This window comes from Apodemus sylvaticus, chromosome 12 (assembly GCF_947179515.1).
Source record: "Apodemus sylvaticus chromosome 12, mApoSyl1.1, whole genome shotgun sequence".
Classification (NCBI taxonomy): domain Eukaryota; kingdom Metazoa; phylum Chordata; class Mammalia; order Rodentia; family Muridae; genus Apodemus; species Apodemus sylvaticus.
Genome location: NC_067483.1, coordinates 39,908,983 through 39,931,085, shown reverse-complemented (window position 1 = coordinate 39,931,085; position 22,103 = coordinate 39,908,983). Strand labels below are relative to the sequence as shown.

The 22,103-nt window shown below is 53.4% G+C and overlaps 1 protein-coding gene across 3 annotated transcripts in view; it reads left to right on the top strand.

Annotated features, from left to right (window-relative positions):
* Sox13 (SRY-box transcription factor 13) overlaps nucleotides 1-20,431 on the top strand; it is a 45,237-nt gene extending 24,806 nt beyond the window's left edge. The window contains exons 2-14 of one of the 3 annotated variants that reach the window (XR_007980478.1): nucleotides 9,693-9,891; nucleotides 12,181-12,292; nucleotides 12,380-12,466; nucleotides 13,288-13,460; nucleotides 13,777-13,845; nucleotides 14,151-14,265; nucleotides 15,529-15,611; nucleotides 15,754-15,916; nucleotides 16,361-16,470; nucleotides 16,577-16,673; nucleotides 17,062-17,205; nucleotides 18,014-18,286; nucleotides 18,814-18,862. Coding sequence is in view for 2 of the 3 variants with exons in the window: in XM_052200712.1 (XP_052056672.1) it covers nucleotides 9,693-9,891; nucleotides 12,181-12,292; nucleotides 12,380-12,466; nucleotides 13,288-13,460; nucleotides 13,777-13,845; nucleotides 14,151-14,265; nucleotides 15,529-15,611; nucleotides 15,754-15,916; nucleotides 16,361-16,470; nucleotides 16,577-16,673; nucleotides 17,062-17,205; nucleotides 18,014-18,230; nucleotides 18,814-19,087 (1,843 nt within the window). In the remaining variant the exon portion in view is untranslated. Of the gene's footprint in view, nucleotides 1-9,692; nucleotides 9,892-12,180; nucleotides 12,293-12,379; nucleotides 12,467-13,287; nucleotides 13,461-13,776; nucleotides 13,846-14,150; nucleotides 14,266-15,528; nucleotides 15,612-15,753; nucleotides 15,917-16,360; nucleotides 16,471-16,576; nucleotides 16,674-17,061; nucleotides 17,206-18,013; nucleotides 18,287-18,813 lie in introns of all 3 variants that reach the window. The other 2 variants (XM_052200714.1, XM_052200712.1) reach the window with 2 other exon arrangements.
* Nucleotides 20,432-22,103: the final 1,672 nt, after the last annotated feature.

Here is a 22,103-nt window from a genome sequence, read left to right as displayed (position 1 = left end):
AACCTTGAACACAGTCGTCAGTTTCTCTTTATTGGGTTGAAACATGGAGGTGGAGTGAGAATGACCGGGCACCAACCAGGGGATGCAAGATGTAGGCTTAGTGTTACTGGTTGACTTCAGATTCCCTCCTTTGCCAGATAGGATGTCCCAGCCTCTATAGAAAGACTGTAGCATCCTGTAGTGCTTGTGGCAAGTAAAGGCATACTGTCACCGACCGCTCAGATTATTTTAAAGATTTACTTATTTTATATATGTGAGTACAGCGATATTACAGATGGTTGTGAGCCACTGTGTGGTTGCTCGGGATTGAACTCAGGACGTCTGGAAAAGAATAGTCAGTGCTCTTAACCTCTGAGCCATCTCTCCATTCCTCCTTCCTTTGGCTGATACCCGGGCCTGTGCCTGGTGAGCTTTTGGTAAGATTGATCAGTCCCTGCTGCACCAGCCTAGAATTCTTCCTTTTCTGGGAGACAAGGATGGCCCAGTCAAATTCTTGGTTCCATTGGAATACACACGCCTGGAGATACCATCAGCTTTCCAGAGACAGTCTTCTGGGGACACATCACAGTGCCAACCCCAGCAGCACCTCCAGAGTTGTCCCTTCTCTTGAGTGTTCCTCTGTATTGACAATGCTCTGGCGCCTCTATCGCTGAAAGACCATGTGGCGTTTGGGGGTCCATCTCAGGTACTCTCCAGGCCACTGCTCTCCAGTGTGGGGGGCTTGTATCCCTGAGTATCAAGGAAGAGTTGGGTTCCGGGCTAGAGGCACTCTCTGGGTGGCAATCACCTTTCTCAGGCTCGGAGCTAGGATTTTCACTGAGCCTCCATCTGCCGATGTGGATAGATATTACTTGGCCAGCCAGTGGGATCTGTCAGTCCTGGGCCTGGAGTATTGGCTGTTCTTAGCCAGCTGAGAGACTTAAAGCAGCCACAGCTGGATCCTATCCACCCCAGGTCTGCTGCAAGGGGCAAAGGGACCGGCAGGAAAGGATTGCCCTCAGCCTGCAGCCAGCCCAGCTCCCAGCCCTGAGTAAACACAGAGATAGGATCGGGTGGAGCCAGGAAGGGTGGCAGGGTGCGGCCTGTGGGAAGAATGGCAGGATGTGGCACGGGGCACCATTCTGGGCACCCACGCCTTGGGACTATTGTTCGGGGCAGCCCGAGGCTCTCAACTCTCTGGGGTTTCAGAGGAAGTGACATTCCCTTTGGGACCAGGGCCTGCCCCACCCGTGCTACATGGATCTCTTTCCCTGGCGATGCCCTTGGCATCAGCCACTCCTGACAAGCTGGGGGAAGGGCAGCTGTAGAGGTTTGCTGTGCCCAGGGGCCCTCCTCGGAGGGTCTGCTGCATCTGTCTTCCTGTGCCCCGGGTCTGAGTCCCACTCATGCCAAGATCACTTGATTCTCCCTCTGCATCTCCACGTGCGGAGGGAACAGAACGGGAACTGTGGACCTGGAGGGACGCAGGGCTGAGAGTGAAGACTTTTCTTTGATTCCCGTTCAGCTGGGTCTGTTGCTGAGTGATTAGGAAAGGAAGCGGCTGGTGGCTTGTTTGGGGTAGAAAGGGGCTGGCGGAGGGTGGGAGTCGGGGTGGGGAACCTGCTTGTGGGAAGAAGGGTGAGGGGCATACAGGTGGCACTCTGCACCCCTCATCCTTGGAGGGGCTTCTCCACCCCTTTATCTACACAACTGGATTCAAAGTCCCAGGCACCAGGTGAGAAACTCAAGGGAGAAGATGGCTGAAGCCCTCTCCTTCTTGGGGGTGGCACCCTTTAAGGATGCTTAGTGAGAGGAAGGAGTGAGGAAGACTTGTGAGGAGGGCTCCCTAGAAGAGACAGGGCGGGTGGAGGAGGCGTACCATTCAACCTAACTGTAGTTCTGAAGTAGGGCTATCCCTACGAGCGCACAAACTTGACATCTCTGGGCCTCGGTATGTCCATTTATTTCAAAGAAAATAAAGTCTGATGCTGGACCAGAGGGAGGGCCACAGGTAACAGGAGACCGTCCACTGAGCTGGGTGCTCATGAGCTGCCTAGGTCTTGGGGTTGCAGAAAAAGGTTGAACAGGGTGACGGGGGTTGGGGGGGAGCCCATAGCTGTCTTCTGTGCACTGAGGGCTTTGGGCATCTGGAAAGAGGGAAGTCCCCTGAGAAAGCATGGCATGTTCTTTGCAAGGAAGGAGCTTTGCAAGGAAGGAGTTATGGAAGTTGATGGGGAAGTTAAAGAGGCTTTATGGGAGACTCCTACCAGGTCTTTAAGAAAGCGTTTATATCCCTGCAGGGGAGAAAAAGGAATGCGCTTGCTCTGCTGCTGCTGGGTGTCCTTTGCACAGGACAGGGAGCAGCATCTGTCTCCCTCCTCCAGGCACTGTGCTAGGACCTGGGCCTACTGTGATAAGTGTGACAGGTGGGTTTCTACCCTGTCCTGGTTGGGTTCCCAGGCTGTGGCGGGAGTCAGAAACATCAGGCATTCTGAGAGGCATTGCGGGCTGTGATTAGTCAGTCCTGTGAAGACCCAGTTCAAGATGGCCTGAGAATGTGAACAGGTGCATTTGATAGGTCAGCTGGGTTCTCTATACCCATTGTGCTGAGGAAGAGACAGGCTCAGGGAAGTCATTTGCCCAAGATGGCACAGCAGTTGTGAATTCAAGTGCAGATATGCCAGGTCTGTGTGACTCAGAGACATTTCTGTCATCCACCTGACTCAGCATCCTGAGCTATTTACATATAGGTGCAGGATGCTTGCCCTGTGTTGCTTCACCCCCATAGACTCCTGTGAAGTGTGGGTAACTGCCCGGTCTGCAGGAGAGGAGACAGTCAGAGAGGCCATGGTCACACAAGTCAGCCGAGATCAGACAAGAATTAGAGACTCTAAAGCCTAACCCTGATGCCTTGCTGGAGACGGTTCCCTTTTCACTGTGGCAGGTAGGGGACCTTGCTTCCTTCAAGGCTGTAACAGGTCAGTGATAGGTAGGCAGTAAGGTGGTCCAGGACGCTGCTTCCCAGAGGTATAGCCCAGGGAGGTACCTCCCAAGGTCTGGCTCCTAGGCCTAGGTTGTGCCTCTAAGTAAGCTCAGAGCAGACCAACCACGAGCCCTGCCCCTACCTGTGATGAGTCAGGTGCCAGTAAGCATGGATGTGTTCTGATATGGGCAACAACAGGATCTGGTAGGGTTGCCTGAGGGCATCAGGTTGAGGTGGCCGGGCTCACAACTCCAAATTAGCCTGATGTCACTAGGAGCCATTTCCTTAGTTTATCAACTTTGTATTGGGAGTCCCACAATGCCAATTCCTGGTATCAGATGACTCCAAGTATGAGCAGAAGGTACTGGGTGGGTGTAGAAGAGCTGGAAAAGGGAGGGCATTGAGGCACACACTGGAACACAAGTACATTGTGTTGTGTCTCTTAGATAAATATATGTATGTATGTATGTATGTATGTATGTATGTATGTATGTTGTGTCTCTTAGTAGATGGATGGATGGATGGATGTTGTGTCTCTTAGTAGATGGATGGATAGATAAGATTGGCTGTGCTGCTCATCAGTAGAGTACGCACTAGCCTGGTGAGGTCCTGGGTAAAACCCCCATTGAAACCCCAAACAAACAAAATGATAAAACGAGTCAGGTGACTCTTGGGTACTGAGGCAGGTGGATCTTGAGTTCAGTCTGGCCTACACAGTTAGGCCTTGTCTCCGGGAAAGATTTTTTAAAAAAAGGTGAAATGAATGTTCTGTCTAGTGCTAGGAAAATGGCTTGGCGATTAAGAGTGGTTGCCGCTCTCACAAAGGACCAGCGACCAGGTGGTTTACAACCTCTCACGGTCCCAGCTCCAGGGGCATCTGATGGCTCTGCTGCCTGCTTGTGCATTTACACACATGCGAGACACGCCTAATTAAGAATAAAATAGGTCTTTAAAAGATGTAAAAGAGGAACAAAAAGAGAATGTCTTATCTAGCCTAACCCATCAGTTTGTACCCACAGCCGGTTAGGAATAGGCTAATGCACCTGTGCCCTGTTTTTGAGACTTTGGTGTGTTTGATATGGCGCGTTCCCACCCGCACTGGCTGCATTACCGTGCTCAGTAACCAAATGTAGCCAGCCAGTGGGGGTGGTTCTGGGCAGTCAGGACAGGCAGTGGGCTCTTCTGCCCCCCCCCCAGTGGGGTGGGTGGATGGTCACCACATCCAGTGGGGCAGCATTTGGCCTCAGGCGTTCATCTGACCGAGCTCTCTGGCTGCGGTGGTTGGGACTGCTTGAACTGAGGTAGGAGTTGGAAGCCCAGAGGCTGGGCCTAATGAGGAAGAAAAACCCTTGGGACCCAAGTGTGGCCAGAGGAGGCGACCTGGTGGCAGCCTGAGGGTGTGGGACTGAGGTGCCCGAGAGCCGAGGGATCAGAAGCCCACAGGCCTTCATTGTGCGCCTGTCACACTTCCTCTGGCTTTATTGCTTTTGTCCGACACCCTATTGTCTGGCTTCCTTTTGTCCCCGCTTTCAGCCCCACTGCCTTTTATTTTCTAGCCAGCCTGGTTGTTTTCATTTCTTTTGTCTGAAGTTCCTGAGAGGAAGGTTTTATTTTCAGCGGTTTGATTAATTCACAGCTTGAGCCCGGGTTTGTTTGTTATGTAATTGCTGCCCTCAGCTCCAGGATAATACCCCGCCCCCACTCCTGCCCCCTGCGGGGCCTGGCTCCCAGCCCCTCCCCAGCCGGATGGGCTGAGCTGCGTGCTTTCTGCAGGTTCTTCAGGCGCCCCCAGGACCCCTGGGCCAAACTGGGCTGGGGTCTCTTTTCTCTTCACCCAGGTGAGATGGGGACCTAGGAGGGTCCACTGGCCCACTCTCGCCCTGCTCTCTCCTGGGTTCCTGAGGCACCTGCGCTCAGAAAGTGGGTGGGGGAGTCTGTGGTCTGATCTGTAGGACACAATCAAATTAAATACATATGTGTCAATTTTAATATTCTTGTAACTATTCTTAAAACACCTTATGTGTTCTGTTGTATACAGAGCTGTAACATTGTATATATAATTCAGTACACAGTACCAGAGGGGTTGGTGTACTCTATAAACTACAGTGTACCCTGTACCGGATTGATGGGATTGATTGTACCGGATTGATGGGATGTACAAATGCACTGGTCCCTTTATTTTCAATCCACTGTGATCTGAAAGTATTAGATGGAAAATTTTAAATGTAAATAATTCATGACTTGTTGTTGTTGTTGTTGTCTTGCTTTTAAATGTGTTTGTTCTGTGTGTGACAGGGAGGAGGTGTTTGTGTGACGAATATGGCAGTCAGGTGACAATTCTGGAGGGCAATTCTGTTGCCCTCGACATTTTCGCCGGTTTCAGGGATTGAACTCAGACAGCCGGGCTTGCCCTGTTGGGCAGCAAGCACCTTTACCTGTGAGGCTTCTCGGTGACCTTGTTTTAGAGTTTTTAAAACAGTCTCATTAGGCCCAGGCTGTCCCTTAACTTGTAACTGTAGCCAAGGATGACCTCGAACTTGTGACCTTCCTGCCTCTGCCTCCTGAGGACCGAAGGTATGTACCACCACATCCAGTTTTTGTGGTTGTCTCTTAAGATACCATGTCACTGTGTAGCCCTGGCTGTTCTGGAATGCACTCTGTAGATCAGGCTGGCCTTGAACTCAAATCTGGCTGCTTTTGCCTTGAAAGTGCTGGGATTAAAGGCGTGGGGCACGGCCCAGCTCTTATTTTTGTTTTTTTTTTTTTCCACGCGGTTTGGTGTGGTGCCTGGGATGGAGCCTCTTCCTACATGCTAGGCGAATACTCTACCCCAGAGTTTCTACAGAAACAGCACACTCTTCTCAGCATGGAATCTTCTGGTCAGTTACTGGATCACTCATTATCCAGTGTACCACACTGGTTAGTTAGTGGTGCCCCTTTGGTCAGCTGTTGTGACTGGTGCGAGTGTAGCATCTGTGTTCAGTCTACTCCGGGTTCACTCAGCAGTGGCCCCACCTGCAGTCACGGCACAGGAATCCTAGTGCTTGATTGGATAGGTGAAAGTTGAGGTTAAAGAGATGGCTCATGAGTTAAGAACACTTATTTGTCTTGCAGTGGATCGGGGTTTGGTTTCCAGCACCCACACAGTGGCTCATTCGACCTGTAACTCCACCTCCGGGATCTGATACCTTCCCTGGCTTCCATGGGCACATGCATGGGCACAGAAATTCACTCAGACGTAACATACACACACATAAAAAAGTTATCTATACAGGGAAAAATTATTTGCTAAAGTTGATAAAAAACCTAGTGAAAAGACATTGACTGTGGAATCGTCAAGGACAGGATTTTGTCAGTTTTTTAAAAAAAATGATTATTATATATATATAATGAGTATACTGTCTCTCTCTTCAGGCACACCAGAAGAGGGCATCAGACCCCATTACAGATGTTTGTGATAGGATTTGAACTCATGACCTCTGGAAGAGCAGACAGTGCTCTTAACTGCTGAGCCATCTCTCCTGCCCATGATTTTGTCTTTTTTTGCTGCAACTCAAACTGCAAGTGAAGAGCTTTGTGGGACCATGGCCAGTGAAGCTGGGGAGTTCATGGCTGCAGGAATCCCCTGGGGGCATGTCCCACAAGTGGCACTAGTGTCACACAGCCTCTCCTGTTTAAGGATCAGCTGTTTACTGCAGCTGATGGTTGCCCCTGCGCCTGCCCTGAAAACTGAATCCCTATGCATCTAAGTCTATTTTCTGGGAAGGCAAGTGCCTTCTATCTGTGTCACCCCACAGCAGGAGGCCACAGGAATACCAGTCAGCTAATAAACTAATCAACTCGATTTTCCAATAACACCGAACACATGCCCACCTCCCAGTGATGACATTAATCTATTCGTGAAGGCAGAGGGCTCCTGACCCAGTCACCTCTGATGAGGCCCCACCTCCCAATGCTTTTGCAAGAGGCCAGGTCCTTGGGTGCCACTGGAGCCCAGAACATACTTCTGAGTGCTTGCCCCGGGACACTCTGGCCTTTTACCCGACCTGATCCTGGAAACTACTCTGTGAAGTCGGTGATGCTCGCCCTCTGGAGATGTGGGAGGAGAGGAGGCAGCTTTGCAGGAGAGCCTACCAAGCAGATTGCAAGCTTGGCATGGTGGCACAGGCCTGTGGTCCTAGCACTTGAGTTCAAGGCTATCCTAAGCTACATAGTGCAATACTAGCCTGGCTATCCCAGACCCTGTCTTAGGAAACAAACAAATGTGAAAACCCAGGGGATAGGGACTGGTAAGATGGCTCAGAGGTTAGGAGCACTTGCTGCTTTTTCAGAGGACCTGGATTCAGTTCCCAGCACCCACAGGTGACTCACAACCATCTGTAACTCAAGTTCTAGGGGATCCAATGCCCTGCTCTGGGCTCTGAGGTTACCAGGCATAAATGTGGCACACATATTTACATATAGGCAAAACACGCTCATGCACATAAAATAAATAGTAAAAAAAACCCTATTTTTTGGTGGGGAAAATACAGCCATGGAGCTGCAGACTGCTTAGCAGTCAGCCTGCTTGCTGCTCTGTGGGGGACCAGAGATCGCTCCAGCACCACATCTGTGGTGTAGCAGTTCTCAGTTTACTCAAATGGTCGCAGCGGTGACTCCTTGCTACCTGCCCCAATGTTCTAGGTTCTCTTCTCTTCTCTTCTCTTCTCTCTCTCTCTCTCTCTCTCTCTCTCTCTCTCTCTCTCTCTCTCTCTCGTTGAGATAGGGTTTCTCTGTGTATCCCTGGCTATCCTGGAACTCACTCTGTAGACCATGCTGGCCTCGAACTCAGAAATCTGCCTGCCTCTGCCTCCCAAATGCTGGGATTAAAGGCGTGTGCCACCACTGCCCAGCATGTTCTAGATTCTCAAATGAAAGACATACACACGGCCTTATTTTTTTAAAAGATTTATTTATTTTATGTATATGAGTACACTGTAGCTGTACAGATGGCTGGGAGCCTTCATGTGGTTGCTGGGAATTGAATTAAGGACCTCTGCTCGCTCCCGTCAACCCTGCTCGCTCAGCTCCGGCTCAAAGATGTATTTATTATTATAAATAAGTACACTGTAGCTGTCCTCAGACACACCAGAGGAGGGCATCAGATCCCATTACAGATGGTTGTGAGCCACCATGTGGTTGCTGAGATTTGAACTCGGGACCCTCAGAAGAGCAGTCAGTGCTCATAAAGGCTGAGCCATCTCTCCAGCCCCACAGCCTTATATTTTAATAATGCTTTAAACAGCTCAGTGGCTGGGCTACTTCCAAACCTCCATGTGGCTATCACACTCCGCTCCGATATTCCTGAGTTATTACTTAGTAAAACCTATATCCATCTTGGCTGCCCGGGACTCAGACCTGCAGCTCTCCTGGGCTGAGTGGCCCCAGCACCTGTGTGCAGGCTATGTTCTCTGTCCGGCTTACCTCAGGCGTGACTTCTACGCCTGTCCTGGTAGGGCAGCTTCTCCCTTCCTCCTCCTTCCTCAGTCACTTGCCTGGGAATCCAAAAGTCCCACCTCTGTCTTCCTGCCCAGCCATTGGTAATTTTACTTGCCAATCAAAACCAACTGGGGGGGGGGCAGGGTCCCTCAGTGTCTTACATGCTGATGGTGGCTCACTACCACCTTAACTCCTCCATCTTCAGAAGAGAGGGTGCTCTTCTCTAGCCTCTCCTGGCTTCCACCTGCACATATCCATGCGTATAACACACAATTAAAAATTAAGAATGAATTTAAAAAAAAAAAATAAAAAGACTCCTCACCAAATCCCCAAACCTGGTACTACAAGTATCAGTGGCATCGGGGCAGACTCTACTAGGGATGCCATGCTACAGAGCATAACACAATGCCATTCATCTATAGCTTACAGTTAGGTATATGTGATATACAGATTTTTGTAAATATAAGAAATATTTCACTTTGACCCGTCCCCGCAATGAGAAACATAAGCAGTTGGCTCTAGGTTCCTCCAGAGCAGAGGCTTAGCTTGTGTGGGGTCCCAGTTTGATCCTCAAGTCCAGTTAAAAATAAATAAATAAATAAATAAATGTCGTGTCCTGGTGAGATGGTTCTTGGCTTTTGGTCAAGTTAGGAACTAAGGTATCTGTACCCTGTGTATGAAGGCTCCTGCTGATTCTAGCCACATTGGTCATTGGGTTGGAAGTTCAAATCCAAACTCTTTTGGGGGAATAAGGGTCTCACTCTATAGCTCTGGCTATCCTGGAACTCACTCTGTAGACCAGGTTGGCTCACTTCTGTCTGCTTCTGCCTCCCAACTGCTGGGATTAAAGGTGTGGGCCACACCGGCCTTCAAATTCAGGCCCTTGTAATGCTGACTCTTGGTCTTAACAGACAGTAGCTAGAACCAGTTGACACATATACAGTGCTCAGTTCTCTTGGGTTCAGAAGCAACCAGTTGGCCCATCCTCTGGTGAGCCCATCAGCTCACTAGACACGACATTGTGAGACGCGGTGGACTGGAGGGCGCTGCTCGGCTGGGTTCACTTTGTGTGAGAAAGGCAAAGGAGAAAGCAGGTTCCAAAGCAGGCTTGTGCAGGCGTTCGGATCCTTGCGCGGTACCTGGAGGTGCTTTGTTGGGGAAACAAAGGGTGGCTGCCCATCCTGGCCGGGGCGGGTTTATAAGCGGGCCACGGACCTCAATCACTCAGTGTCTTCTGTCCCTCTATCCGCAGGATGTCCATGCAGAGCCCCGTCTCTGTACCGCTGGCCCCAGACAGCGCTAACACCATGGTGAACTGCGCCATCAAGTCCGAGGAGAAGAAGGAGCCTTGCCATGAGGCTCCCCAAGGCGCGGCCCCTGCTGTGGAGACCCAGCCTGGAGACCCAGCCCCGGCCTCCCAGGATGCTGCTGGCTCAAAAGCTCCTCCTCAGGTGCCTAGAACTCTCTGGGGACTCATCCCCCCCCACCGCCACCCCACCCCCAGGGTCAGCGACCCCACTCTGCCTTTGTAGTTTCACAGCTGAGGCCAACCCACCCATCTCACCAAGTCTGCATGCTCTTGCCTAGCTTGTGTGCAGAAATGTTCTCTGCAAGGGCAAAATGGGGCCTAGGTGAGCAGAGGGAGGAGCCACTGTGGTCAGGGCTGCGAACTGAGTCACCGGTCAGAGCCAGATAGGGGCTGGCTGCTTCCGTCCCTCCCTGCTTGACCTCAGGGGCCACAGGCCTTGTGCCCGATTACTAGTTGGCAATGAGCTACACGTGACCTGGGAAAGATAGTCTCATTTAGTTGGAGTAAAATTGCTGCTCTCAGACTGTGATTTCCTTAAGGTGAGGGAACTCAGGTTGGAGAGATGATTCAGTGGGTAAGATGATTCAGTGCTTGTTGCACAGGTGTAAGCCTGGAAGTTTGGATTCCTAGAACCCTTGTAAAAAGCCAGGAAAGTAGGGCAGCTGCCTGGAGGCTAAGATTGAGAGTCCCTAGAACAAGAGACTGGGAACAGTGAGAGACCTGCCTCAGTAAATAAATGACAGGTGCTTGTCAAATGTGGGCCTCCAGACTCACACATAGACACATACACACAGACCTGCCTCAGTAAATAAATGACAGGTACTTGTCAAATGTCGGCTGACAGTCACACACACAAAGAGATGCACCTACCTGCACACACAGGTGTCCACACTCACAGGAACAGGAACACACACACACACATACACACACACAGGAAAGGGTACTGAAATATGTGGTAGAGATTCTGCAGATCTTCTGTTGTGATGCAGGAAATTTAATTTGCTAACTCTAAAGAGGAGCTCAATTTGGAGGAGTGGGGTGGTCAGGGAATGCATCCTAGAGGACTGACTGGGCTTTAGGCACCAGGAGGCTTGAGGCTTCCGTTAGAGGAGACATGGAATACTGCTGTTGCGCTGCAGTGGCCCTGGCAGTGGTGCCTCTGCTGAGGCCTCCTCCACCTTCTTGTTTTTGTTTGTTTGTTTGTTTGTTTTGTTGTTGAGACAGGGTCTCTATTATGATCAGACTGCTAGGAACTCCCAGAGAGTACCCTGCCTCTGCCCTTTGAGCTCTGGGATTAAAGGTGTGTGCCACCACGTCTGGTTGAATGCTTAGATCTGTTTTTATTTGTTATTTATTTATACTTTCCAGATTTATTTATTTTATGTGTATGAGTTTTTTTTTTTTTTTTTTTTTTTTTTTTTTTGCCTGAATGTGTGTAAGTGTCCCACGTGCGTGCTTGGTGCCCCAGAGGTCAGAAGAAAGTGCCAGGTCCCCTGGAATGCTTGTGAATCCCCCTGTGGGCCCAGGGAACTGAACCTGAGTTCTCTGCAAGAGCAACAGACACTTTTCATTGCTGAGCTATCTCTTCAGCCCTGAATTTTTTGTTTGTTTTTTGTTTTGGGGAAGTTTTGGTTTGGTTTGGTTTGGTTTTTAGTGTGAATCTGTTTCGGGGTATGCATATGTTGAATGAAGTGGCCCTCAGAGACCAGAAGAAGATGTTGGATTTTCTAGAGCTAGATGTGGGTGCCGGGAACTGAACTCTGGTCCCTGCACTGTGCCAGCTCCAGGGACCACTTAGGGAAGCCACTGTGGATGCCAGGAAGCAAGGAGAGTGTAGCTGGAGCGGCACGGGGGTTCATAGCAGACTAGCCAAGGGCAAGCTCTGCATTAGCACCTTTTCTGGTGCAGGGACAGATGTCTGAACACCCTAAAGAAGGACTTACTGGCTCACAGTTGAAGGGTTCGCATCGTGGAGAGGGCACGATGGCCAGGACCTTGAGGCAGCAGGTAGAACAGTTCAGGGTCCCACGTTCAGAGTGAGTCTCCCCTTGTCAGCTAAACCACCCTCAGAGACAAACCTAGCGGTTTCCATGGTAATGCCAGAACCATCATCGGCCCTTCCTGATGGATTGGCCTCTTTCTGATACTTTGGTACGTGGATCCCAGAGACAGGCCTGACTTTCAGAGTTAGTCATCAAGGGCTTGTGTGAGATCCAGTACCCCCCCTTTCCCCCCCCCCCAACCACCCAGCCTGGACTGAAATGTGGTCCTCAAGTCTCTCTGTTCATGTCCCTGTGTCATTTATCAGGTACTTTGAGCTGGGGCTGGGAATGTCACAGGGTCCCTCAGAAAGGACACCTTGTGGTTCTCAGCCCTCTGTACCATGTCCCCTTCCTCAGGAGTGGCAGTGATAATTCAGTGTCTCCTACAGGACTGTGCCTCACCAGAGAGTAGTGGGTCCCCAGATCCCAAGAGACCAGCAGCTTCTGAGGCCGCTTCGGGAAGCCAGGAGCGGCTGGACTTCAATCGCAACTTACAGGAAGGTAGGTATGATACCTGTCGGGCCAGAGGTGACATCTAGGCTGGTCTCTGCTGAGCCCTCAACCTGCTCTTACCTTGTCACCTTCCAGTTGTGCCAGCCATTGAGAAACTGCTGTCCAGTGACTGGAAGGAGAGGTTTCTGGGAAGAAGCTCTGTGGAAGCTAAGGATGTCAAAGGTGCGTACAGAGGGCGGGGAGCGCCTCTCCAAGCCTTTCCCTTCCGGTCTAGTCATGCATTCTGGGTAAATAGGGCAGTGCCTTGTGCATCTGTCCTGGGTCTTTGCTCCCACTGGGTTCTGAGGGTCATCACTATGCCTTGCCCAGAAGTCTCCAAGCAGTAGTGTGGCCCATCCCCGGGTGGGGAGGCCTGGCTGGAAGCAGATCCGTGGGATGGATCAGGACCCTTGGGATTCAGCAGTCAACCTTCCAGCCCTCAGCCTGCTTGTGAACTGACGGTTTGCACTCACTGTTGGAGTTGAGGCTAGGAGTTGAGCTACTGCTTACCTCAGAGTGACCATTTTATCAGTGTTCTTGACCACACCCACAGGGGAAGCTTTAAATCAATGCTTCCGCCCCCCTCCCCCATTTACTGACTGGGAGTCCTGGGGATGGGGACCTGAGCTTCTTCTGCATTTTCCACAGGCATCCTGAGTATAAATCGTCCCCAGTTGAGCTGTGAGGGCCACACTGCCACATCAGACAGCCAGGTCAAAATGGAAGGCAGGGACTGAGCAAACACTACCAGATACTAGGCAAACAAATCTCCACACATTAGCACGTTCATCCTCAGAGTAACCCGGTGAAGTGACTGTCATTGTGCCAATCAATACATTTAAAAACAAACAAACAAACAAACAATCCCCTAAAGTACAGAGAGGTTGAAGACTGGGCTGGGGGCTGGCAGGATCCTGGAACAGAGTCATTGTCAGATAGGTGTGGGGGGGGATAGACAGGTGAACTAACAAGAACTCTCACAGCGACATTTCTTTGTGGAACAGGGACCCAGGAGAGCCTGGCTGAGAAGGAGCTCCAGCTTCTGGTCATGATCCATCAGCTGTCTGCCCTTCGGGACCAGCTCCTCACAGCACACTCTGAGCAGAAGAATATGGCTGCCATGCTGTTCGAGAAACAGCAGCAGCAGATGGAACTGGCCCGGCAGCAGCAGGAGCAGGTGTGCCTGGGTCGGGGCTTGGGGGTCCTCCACGGGGAAGGGTGACTGCCGACCAGAGAAGACCGGGATCTGAGAGCTGGCGCTCGGCTGTGTCCCCTGGCGCTCTGTCCCCTGGTGCTCTGTCTCCTGGCACTCAGCTATGTCCCCTGGAGCTCAGCTCTGTCCCTGGCGCTCTGCTCCGTCCCCTGGCACGCTCCTCTGTCCCTTTGCTCTCTGCTTGGCCTCCTGGGGGAGTCAGGGGTAAGCTGGGACAGGCACCCGCCTGTCTTCCCGCCAAGGGCCTTCCGTGATCCCCGTCAACTCCATGCCTCACCAGATCGCCAAGCAGCAGCAGCAGCTGATCCAACAGCAGCACAAGATCAACCTCCTCCAGCAGCAGATCCAGGTGCTGATGGGAGGGGCACCAGCCTGGGGGCTGCGGGACACTCCCTCCTCCACGCCCTGGGCTTGATGAAGAGACCATGCTTTTGCTCCAGTTCCCCCAGATTCTGCTGTCCTGTTTTCAGAGGGTCACCCAGGATGTCTCCCCCTGGTCCCTGTTGAGATTTAAGGGCAAGGAGATGGGTTCACAGATGTGATATGGCAGACAGGTCCTTTGGAAAATTGTCCCCTACTCGGCCCTGTGTGTCTGACCCCAACTGGGCAGCCCTTTGGTTCCCCAGGACTTACTGTGGGTTTCTTCGCCTTCAGCAGGTTAACATGCCTTATGTCATGATCCCAGCCTTCCCCCCAAGTCACCAGCCTTTGCCCGTCACTCCCGACTCCCAGCTGGCTCTGCCGATTCAGCCCATTCCCTGCAAGCCAGGTGAGTGGGTCGGGGTTGGGCCGCCATGGAGGCAGCTTTCAGAGCCATGCTTCACGTGCTAGTTTACTCTGGGGCCCTTCCGGGCCGTGGCTTGGGGTCTGTCCAGCGGAAGAATAAGTCCTTTCTGAACTTAGGCAGAAGAATGAGAAGGAAGAACGTGCCACAAAGCACGGAGACTCAGGAGAGGAAGGTCCGGGAGCTCCCTGAGGAGCTGGCTGGCTTGATGGTTGGGTCCAGGAGTAGGGTGATAGGATCGTGAGGGAGAAATTGGAACTGGGGCGCGAGGCTCTGAGAAAAGGCTTGCAAAGGCGTGTGAGGGTGACGGGGATCTGGGAGGCTGTGGAGGATTGGAGCATGGGTCTGGGAACACATGAGCAGGGAGTCTGCGCTCTCTCTGGTTGTGGGGGATGGGAATGAAGGTGACTGATGGGATGATCCCAGTAAGTTCTGGTGACAGTGCCCACAGAGAGAGTTGGGGCAGGGTGGACATGCTGCCTGTAAGTGCCACACGGGATAGGTAGCAGTGAAGACAACTCCTAATCTACCCTCCCCGACCCACAAGCCTGAGACATAGAGTACAGGCTCTCAGCCACAGAGCCAGCCTGAGTCCATCATCCTCACAATGTCCTCCATCTTACTACCCCAGCTCCATCCCGGCAGGAACAAAACGCCCTGACACGCCTCCTTTGAGCCCCTATCATACCTGCCGTGTGGCTAGTGATGTGTACACGGGCTAGCGATGTGTGCACGGCCTTATCTCTGCTGCCCTCCTCCTTGATTCTAAGCCTAGTGAGGTAAGGTAGATAGGAGAGAGAACTGTATAGGCTGAGAGATAGGTTATGGAGTCTAGCCCTGGGTTCAGATCTTGGTGTCGCCATTTAATGGGCCTGTGGGCAGCCCGCTGAAGGTCTGTTTCCTTACCCGTTGGGATGTGTGGAGAACTCTGACTAATATGCCTGTCACATGAGGCTGATGCGTTGAGTACCTCTTACCTACCATAGGGACACACAGCAGGAACAAGATCGGAGGGTGCTGTCCCTTGCATGAGCATGGGAAGTCCTTTAGAGTGGGCTGGAGGGGCAGGCACGGCCATCAGCCTGCAGGGGCCATATGGGAAGAGGGGATAGATGGTCCCTTCTCCTGCCTTAGCCGGCTGAGAACAGAACTCCCCACCTACCTGTGCTCCTGGACCCTGTCTCTCTCAGGTGCCTGCTATTCTGGGCTCACCTGGGACTTTGTCCTTTGCCGCTTTTCTTCCCACAGTGGAGTACCCGCTGCAGCTGCTGCACAGCCCGCCTGCTTCTGTGGTGAAGAGGCCGGGGGTGGCCACCCACCATCCCCTGCAGGTACTCCCCTGCCCACTGCCGCTTGGGACCCCCCCCCCCCCTCTCTTGTGGGAGGACACTCCCTCTCCTTGAGTCCTGTCTGTCCTGTGATGGGTTGGTCCTCCCTGGGTGTTTCTCATTCCCTGCCTTTCTGCGTCCGCAGGAGCCCCCACAACCACTAAACCTCACAGCCAAGCCCAAGGTACCTGAGCTGCCCAACACCTCCAGCTCTCCCAGTCTGAAGATGAACAGCTGTGGGCCTCGGCCCGCCAGCCACGGGGCTCCCACAAGGGACCTGCAGGCCAGCCCCCCCAGCCTGCCCCTGGGTAAGCCTTTTCATCTGCTGTCACCTAAGATGATGACGGCTGAGTCCGACGCCACCATGGGCACGGCCCTTCCCTTTCTCAGTTCCAGTTTGGGGTTTTAAACAGTTCTGAGGTATCCCATCACCGATCTCTGCCCCAGCCTCCGCTTTCTTAAAGCCAGGGATGAGGCTTGCTCGGAGGCCGCCTCTTCCATGGCCCATTGGCTCTCCCATAGGCAGCACGGGGTCAGGCCGCTGAGCTGCACACTGGGGAGAGTTGCTTCAGCCCCAGCCCCTCAGCGCCTGCCGCGGGCAGTCCTGCTGGAGGTATGGGGATGGGCAGGGCAGGTACCACCACGAGGAGCCCCTAGGTGGGACCTGGCTGGAAGCACGAAAGTGTGGGCTGCTCCATCCCGGGACAAAGCCCTCAGGCCCCCTGCCTTTCACTTTGTTCTGTCTCCAACAGGCTTCCTCGGCGAAGGGGATGCTGTCACCAAAGCCATCCAGGACGCTCGGCAACTGCTACACAGCCACAGTGGGGCCTTAGAAAACTCCCCCAATGCCCCATTCCGAAAGGTATGGGCCACTCTTCCTCTTCCCAAGGGACAGGGGCAGGCGATGGAAGGTCAAGACCTGATGACACAGGAAGCACTGATCCCCGCGTTGTCTCTGTCACCTGCAGGACCTCATCGGCCTGGACGCCTCCCCGGCCAAGGAGCGGCTGGACGAGAGCTGTGTGCATCCTCTGGAGGAAGCCATGCTGAGCTGTGACATGGACGGTGAGGGCTCTGGTACTGGGTTGCCACTTAACTCCACTAAGGCTGTGTGTGTCCGTCTGTCTCTGATCCCTTCCTCCCTCTCGCCAGTCCTTCCTAGCATCTGTCTCCACTGTTCCCTGGTGTCTCGATCCGTGGGTCCCCTTCCGGTGTCTTGTAAGGACTCTGTGGGGCCCTGCAGTTCTGGATCGCGGCTGTGCCTGTTCTCTGACTGGTGGGCCTCTGCCCACTGCTGGCCTTGGCTTTGCTCCTCACCCTCTACTTCCTGGCTTGCTGGGCCTGAGCTGACTTCTGTTTGAGCCTCATCAATGCCTCCTGGTGGCCATTGAAAGGGACAGCTCGGCCAGCACCAGAGCTGTTGCCTGCCTCACTCTACCTACCTGTCCTCCAGGTTCCCGCCATTTCTCCGAGTCTCGGAACAGCAGCCACATCAAGAGACCCATGAATGCCTTCATGGTGTGGGCCAAGGATGAGCGGAGGAAAATTCTCCAGGCCTTCCCGGACATGCATAACTCCAGCATCAGCAAGATCCTTGGTAAGGGCCAGGGCGTGGGGTCCTCTGCAGCTCAGGGGGTTGAGTCCAGGGCACATAGTTCAGTGGGACTGGGCCTGTTTGGGGCTTGCATGCCCTCTGGAACCCTGGTAGAATCTTAACAGGGTTTGGCAGTTGAGATGTTCTGGGGAGCTGGCTCCTGGACCTTGTACCAACCAGTGCAGGGCTCTTTTGGTTGCCCTCTCCCTTTGGGACTTTGTGTGTTCCAATCACCCAGTGCCTCTCATAGCCTGTGCTGTGCCAGTAAATGGAGACTGGTATTTGGGACCATTGGTACAAAGACTTTGTGTCTGAGGCTGAGGAAGGGGCAGGGCTGACAAGGCTGAGGAAGGGTGGTGTTTCCATGGCTGAGTCCCCCTCTAGGAACTGTACAGGTTTCCTGTTCAGAACACCAGGGTTCTGTTTCGGCTTTGCCATGTCCGCCACGTGTCCTCTGCCCTGGCACATGCTAGGCCGGTGCTCTACCACTGAGCTACACCTCCCATTGACACCATATATGTGGTGGCCTGGAGTGGCTGCTCTTGGGACAGAGACCTCTCGGGTGCTGAGCTGTCTGACATGAGGGCAGTGTAGACAGACTACCTGTCGTTGCCAGACTCATCCAGTCTTTGCCCAGCATCCAGGGAGCATCCACACTTGGCCAGGCCCTTGATGGGTGGTTATGGCTGTATCACTTTGGATCCCAGTTGAGGACCAGGGTCCAATCAGGGCTTCTAGCTAGGACCTGGAACCTGGGGAGAGGACCGTGAGAGTCTGGCCCTTAGTTCCTTCCTGCCTGGTATTGGATCAGGCTCTCGCTGGAAGTCTATGACCAACCAGGAGAAGCAGCCGTATTACGAGGAGCAGGCCCGTCTGAGCCGGCAGCACCTGGAGAAATACCCCGACTACAAGTACAAGCCAAGGCCTAAGCGAACGTGTGTCGTGGAGGGACGGCGGCTGCGCGTGGGCGAGTACAAGGCCCTGATGAGGACGCGGCGCCAGGGCGCTCGCCAAGGCTACGCCATCCCGTGAGCAGGCCCTCCCTGGTGGCCAGAGGCAGCTTGTGGCTGCCGTGAGAGACTGGGTTCGTGTGTGGTGGCTGGTCTTTGTGTGAGGCAGGCAGGGCCCTTGTGGCTGCCAGCAAGGATCTGGGTGCAGATTTGTGTGTCCTCTACCTGTGTGTGATCCTTGATGGATAATGACTAGTGTGAGACTGTGGTGACTGGGGGATTGGGTATAAGACCTAGACTGTGGGGCACCTGCTGCCTGAAAACGCAGGGCAAATTCAGAACACCACAGGTATACATCCAATAGGACGGTGCCTTATTTGACTGTAGCAGGCACTAGAGTGGAGTTCTGTAGACAATGACACTAAAATGAAATAATATTCACGTGCCACTGTCCCACTGTCCCTCAGCTCTGAGTTTTCCAGCTATATAGGTGACAGTGAATTTAGCCATCAGGAGGCACACACAGGGGCCAGCATACGCTGGTTACCCAGCTGGCTGGGAGGGCTGGGAGGGCTGGGAGGGCTGGGAGGACTGGGAGGGCTGGAAGGGCTGGGAGGGCTCGTGGGTACATCTGTAACTGCGACTTTTCTCTGCCTCTCAGCCCGCAGGCTGGCCAGGCACAGGTGAGCTCAGATATCCTGTTCCCTCGGGCAGCAGGTATGCCCCTGGCACGTCCGCTGGTGGAGCACTATGACCCCCAGAGCCTGGACCCCAACATGCCTGTCATCATCAATACCTGCAGTCTCCGGGAGGAAGGGGAGGGCAGAGATGACAGGCACTCGGTGGCCGATGGAGAGATGTACCGGTACAGCGAGGACTCGGACTCGGAGGGTGACGAGAAGAGTGATGAGGAGCTGGTGGTACTCACAGACTGATCCCTAGCTAGCTGGGCCCGGCCCGTCACTGCTGGGGGAGAGACCTTGTTCCCACCCCGACAAGCACAGCCAGCCTTCCTGAACTGTCTGGTACTTGGACTTGGGTGTGCCCAGGCGATGGGTGAAACTGCACTTGTAGATACATTCCCAAGGTGGGGCTCCTCCTCTTCATCACAACCTCCGGGCACATCTGAGGAGCCAATGGCCTGGCTGGGTGGGAGTCACGTGGCTGCCGCGAACCAAGCTGGCTGAGTGTGTTAGCCCTTGGGGCTAAAGGCCAGGGACCACTGGATATACACCCTCCTGGATGTCTGCCCACTCAAGGGGACCCCTAAGGTCACATGCTCTGTTTTTGTCTTGGCCCAGACCAGCCATTGTGGGACGACATGTCTGCCCTGCAGGCTCCCAGGTCACCCCTCTGGCACCTGGGTTACTTTGAACTCTGTGCAGTCTGGCTGTCCTGTTTTTGTCTTCCAAGTCCACGTGCCTCTGGCTACTGCGTGTCTGTGCGTGGCTCGCATCTTCATCCCGCCACTGCCGGCAGAAGGTGTTTGCAGAGTGGCCACCGTGAGCCAGGCATGTCGATGTGACGTGTGTCTTGATGCTTCTCTGGGGGCTTCTGTGTTCCTTCGTCCCCAAATTGCTACCTCTTTGTCAGTCTGGTGTCTCAGGTTCTGTGTATTTCCTCCCCGTGTACATGGCTCTCTTCCTTCGTCTGTCCCTGCTCCCACCATACCCGCCGTATCCTCTGGGTGTTTGTGGGTGTTTGTAGGGCCCGGCCTGCCCCTGGGACTGGCAGTTTCCTGACCCCATGACCCCTTTCCTCCCTTCTGACTTTGCCAGTCGGTTCCCACGGAGCCATTTTTAGCTCCCAGGACCGTGAGAGCGAGCCCAGGCCTCCAAGGGGCTCGGCCCTTATTCCCAACCTGTGTCGCAGGCACAGGGGCCTTTTTTTTTTTTTGTCCGTGACAGCCCTGCAGAGGGAACCCATGGCAGCCGGTCTCCATGCCTTCTTCTTGAGCTTAGAGTGGGTTCTCCCCTCCCCCATCCTTTCTTAGGGAATCTTCCTGGTTGTGTCCCATGAAAATCAAAGACCATTAGCAGCTAGCTTCAAAGATCTGGAGCTGCCCTGGGTCAGGGAAATGACCCGAAACCCCTCATGGCCAGGCGCCTTCCTCCCCACCTCTGTCGACCCTATTTCTCTCCAGACTGTTTCTTTTTATGACTGTAAACATAGATAGTGCTTTATTTTGTTACTAAGAAGATAATGATGAATAACTTAACCAGCATATTTGTTTTTTCTGATGGTGTAATAAAGACCAACCATTTCAGAATGTGATTTTTCTCTGCCAGGAGGCTGGCCTGACCACATTCCCAAGTCTGGCGCATGCCAGTCGCTTCTGCCCCCTGGTGGCAGCTCATGGGAGCATCAGGCAAAGTGTCTGAAAAACTGGCTTTGACAAGAGACCTAGGACAGGCCTGTGATGGACACTGTGAGGGAGACACAGCAGCAGCCTGGGGGAACGGTGGCTCAGCTCCCCCCCTCCGGGCTTCACTGAAAGGAAGAGACTTAAAACTTCATGAGTCTTGCTTGCCTATCCTTTGGGAGAGGCAGCCTCTTGAACCCAGTGAAAGCTAAAGGCTCATCCCCCAAGAGGGTTCACACTATCTCAGGAGGGCTGCCCGCCACACTTATTAAGGGAGCGGGGTCTCTAGTGTGTTCTTCAAAACTCCTTACACTTTGAATGAAGATTTCAATTCAGCATAGTTGTGACTGAATCGTTGCTGGAGATAGGGCTGGAGGAAAGGACAACATTCCTCAAAATTAATGGGGTTCTCCAAGGGGGGGGGGGGGCGATGGGGCAGTGTGTGCTCCTCACAGGGCTTGGGTCCCGGGTGTGTTGCTCCAGTCCAAACCCCTTCTTTAGGAAAAGCTGCATCATCTGGAGGGGCCCGGAGTCTGCCTCTGAAAAAGAGGGATCCTAACAGGTATACCCTTAGATGGTCAGAGGGTCATCCAGCCCACCAGACGAGGCAAGAGGGAAAAGACTTTCTGGGTGGCAGAGATAGATGCTCTGTGTATTATTGATTGAACCTGAGCTGAGAGTCTCAACATTCTCTCACACACACACACACCCTCCCTTACCCTTCAGCGAAGATGTTGGGAAGTAAGAGGGAACTTTAAGAACTATGGGGTAGACTTGGCATGGGGGGGGGGGGTGTTCTTATTTTTTCATGCTGGTGAGACTAGACATAGTGGAATTAAGGCCACACCTTCACACCTTGCCAAGAACGAGGGCCAGTTGATGAGGAAGTGCCCTGACTCCTGGCTCTGTCCTTCAGAGCCCTGGCTGTCTTTCTTTGCTGTCCTCACACCTCGGTGCCCTGTCCAGCGTTGAGGCAGGGGCCAACAACAAGAGACTTGCCCAGGGTTCTGGAAACTTCTCTGGCCTCTAGCTGTTAAGGGCCTCTAGGGGGAGCTGCTTGGCTCAAAGCCCCTAAGGTCACCCCAAACGCCCATCTCAGACAATTAGATCCCATAATCTTGGGGCTATTCCCAGTTCCTCCTTTGGACCTATGGCTGGTCCTATGCATTCTGGAGGGACTGTCCCCCCACTACCAAAGGTATTCCGGGCACCTTTGTCCACGGGTCTCATCTAGCTGCTGTTCCATCAGCACCCCAAATCCTCTGGCCAACGGGAGCCTCATCCCTTCCCGTGAGAAACAGGGCAGGGCAGATGGGGAGAAGCAGGGACAGTATGTTCTTCTGGTTGCTATCAGGACAAAGTGCCTCAGGCTGCACGTGAAGCCAGCTGCACAGGGGCTCGCTCTGCCCTTGGTTCCGGGGTGGCTGAAGAGAATAAGGTGGGCCTTGCTATGTAATTTGTCCATGGCCACCTGAGTCTCCAGGTGACCGTGAGCACCCCTCCTTCCCAACACTGGCACCATTTGTATGCCCGGGCACATCTTTTCCCCCCGGTCCTCCATTAGTATCTGTGACCATGGAGCCCCCCAA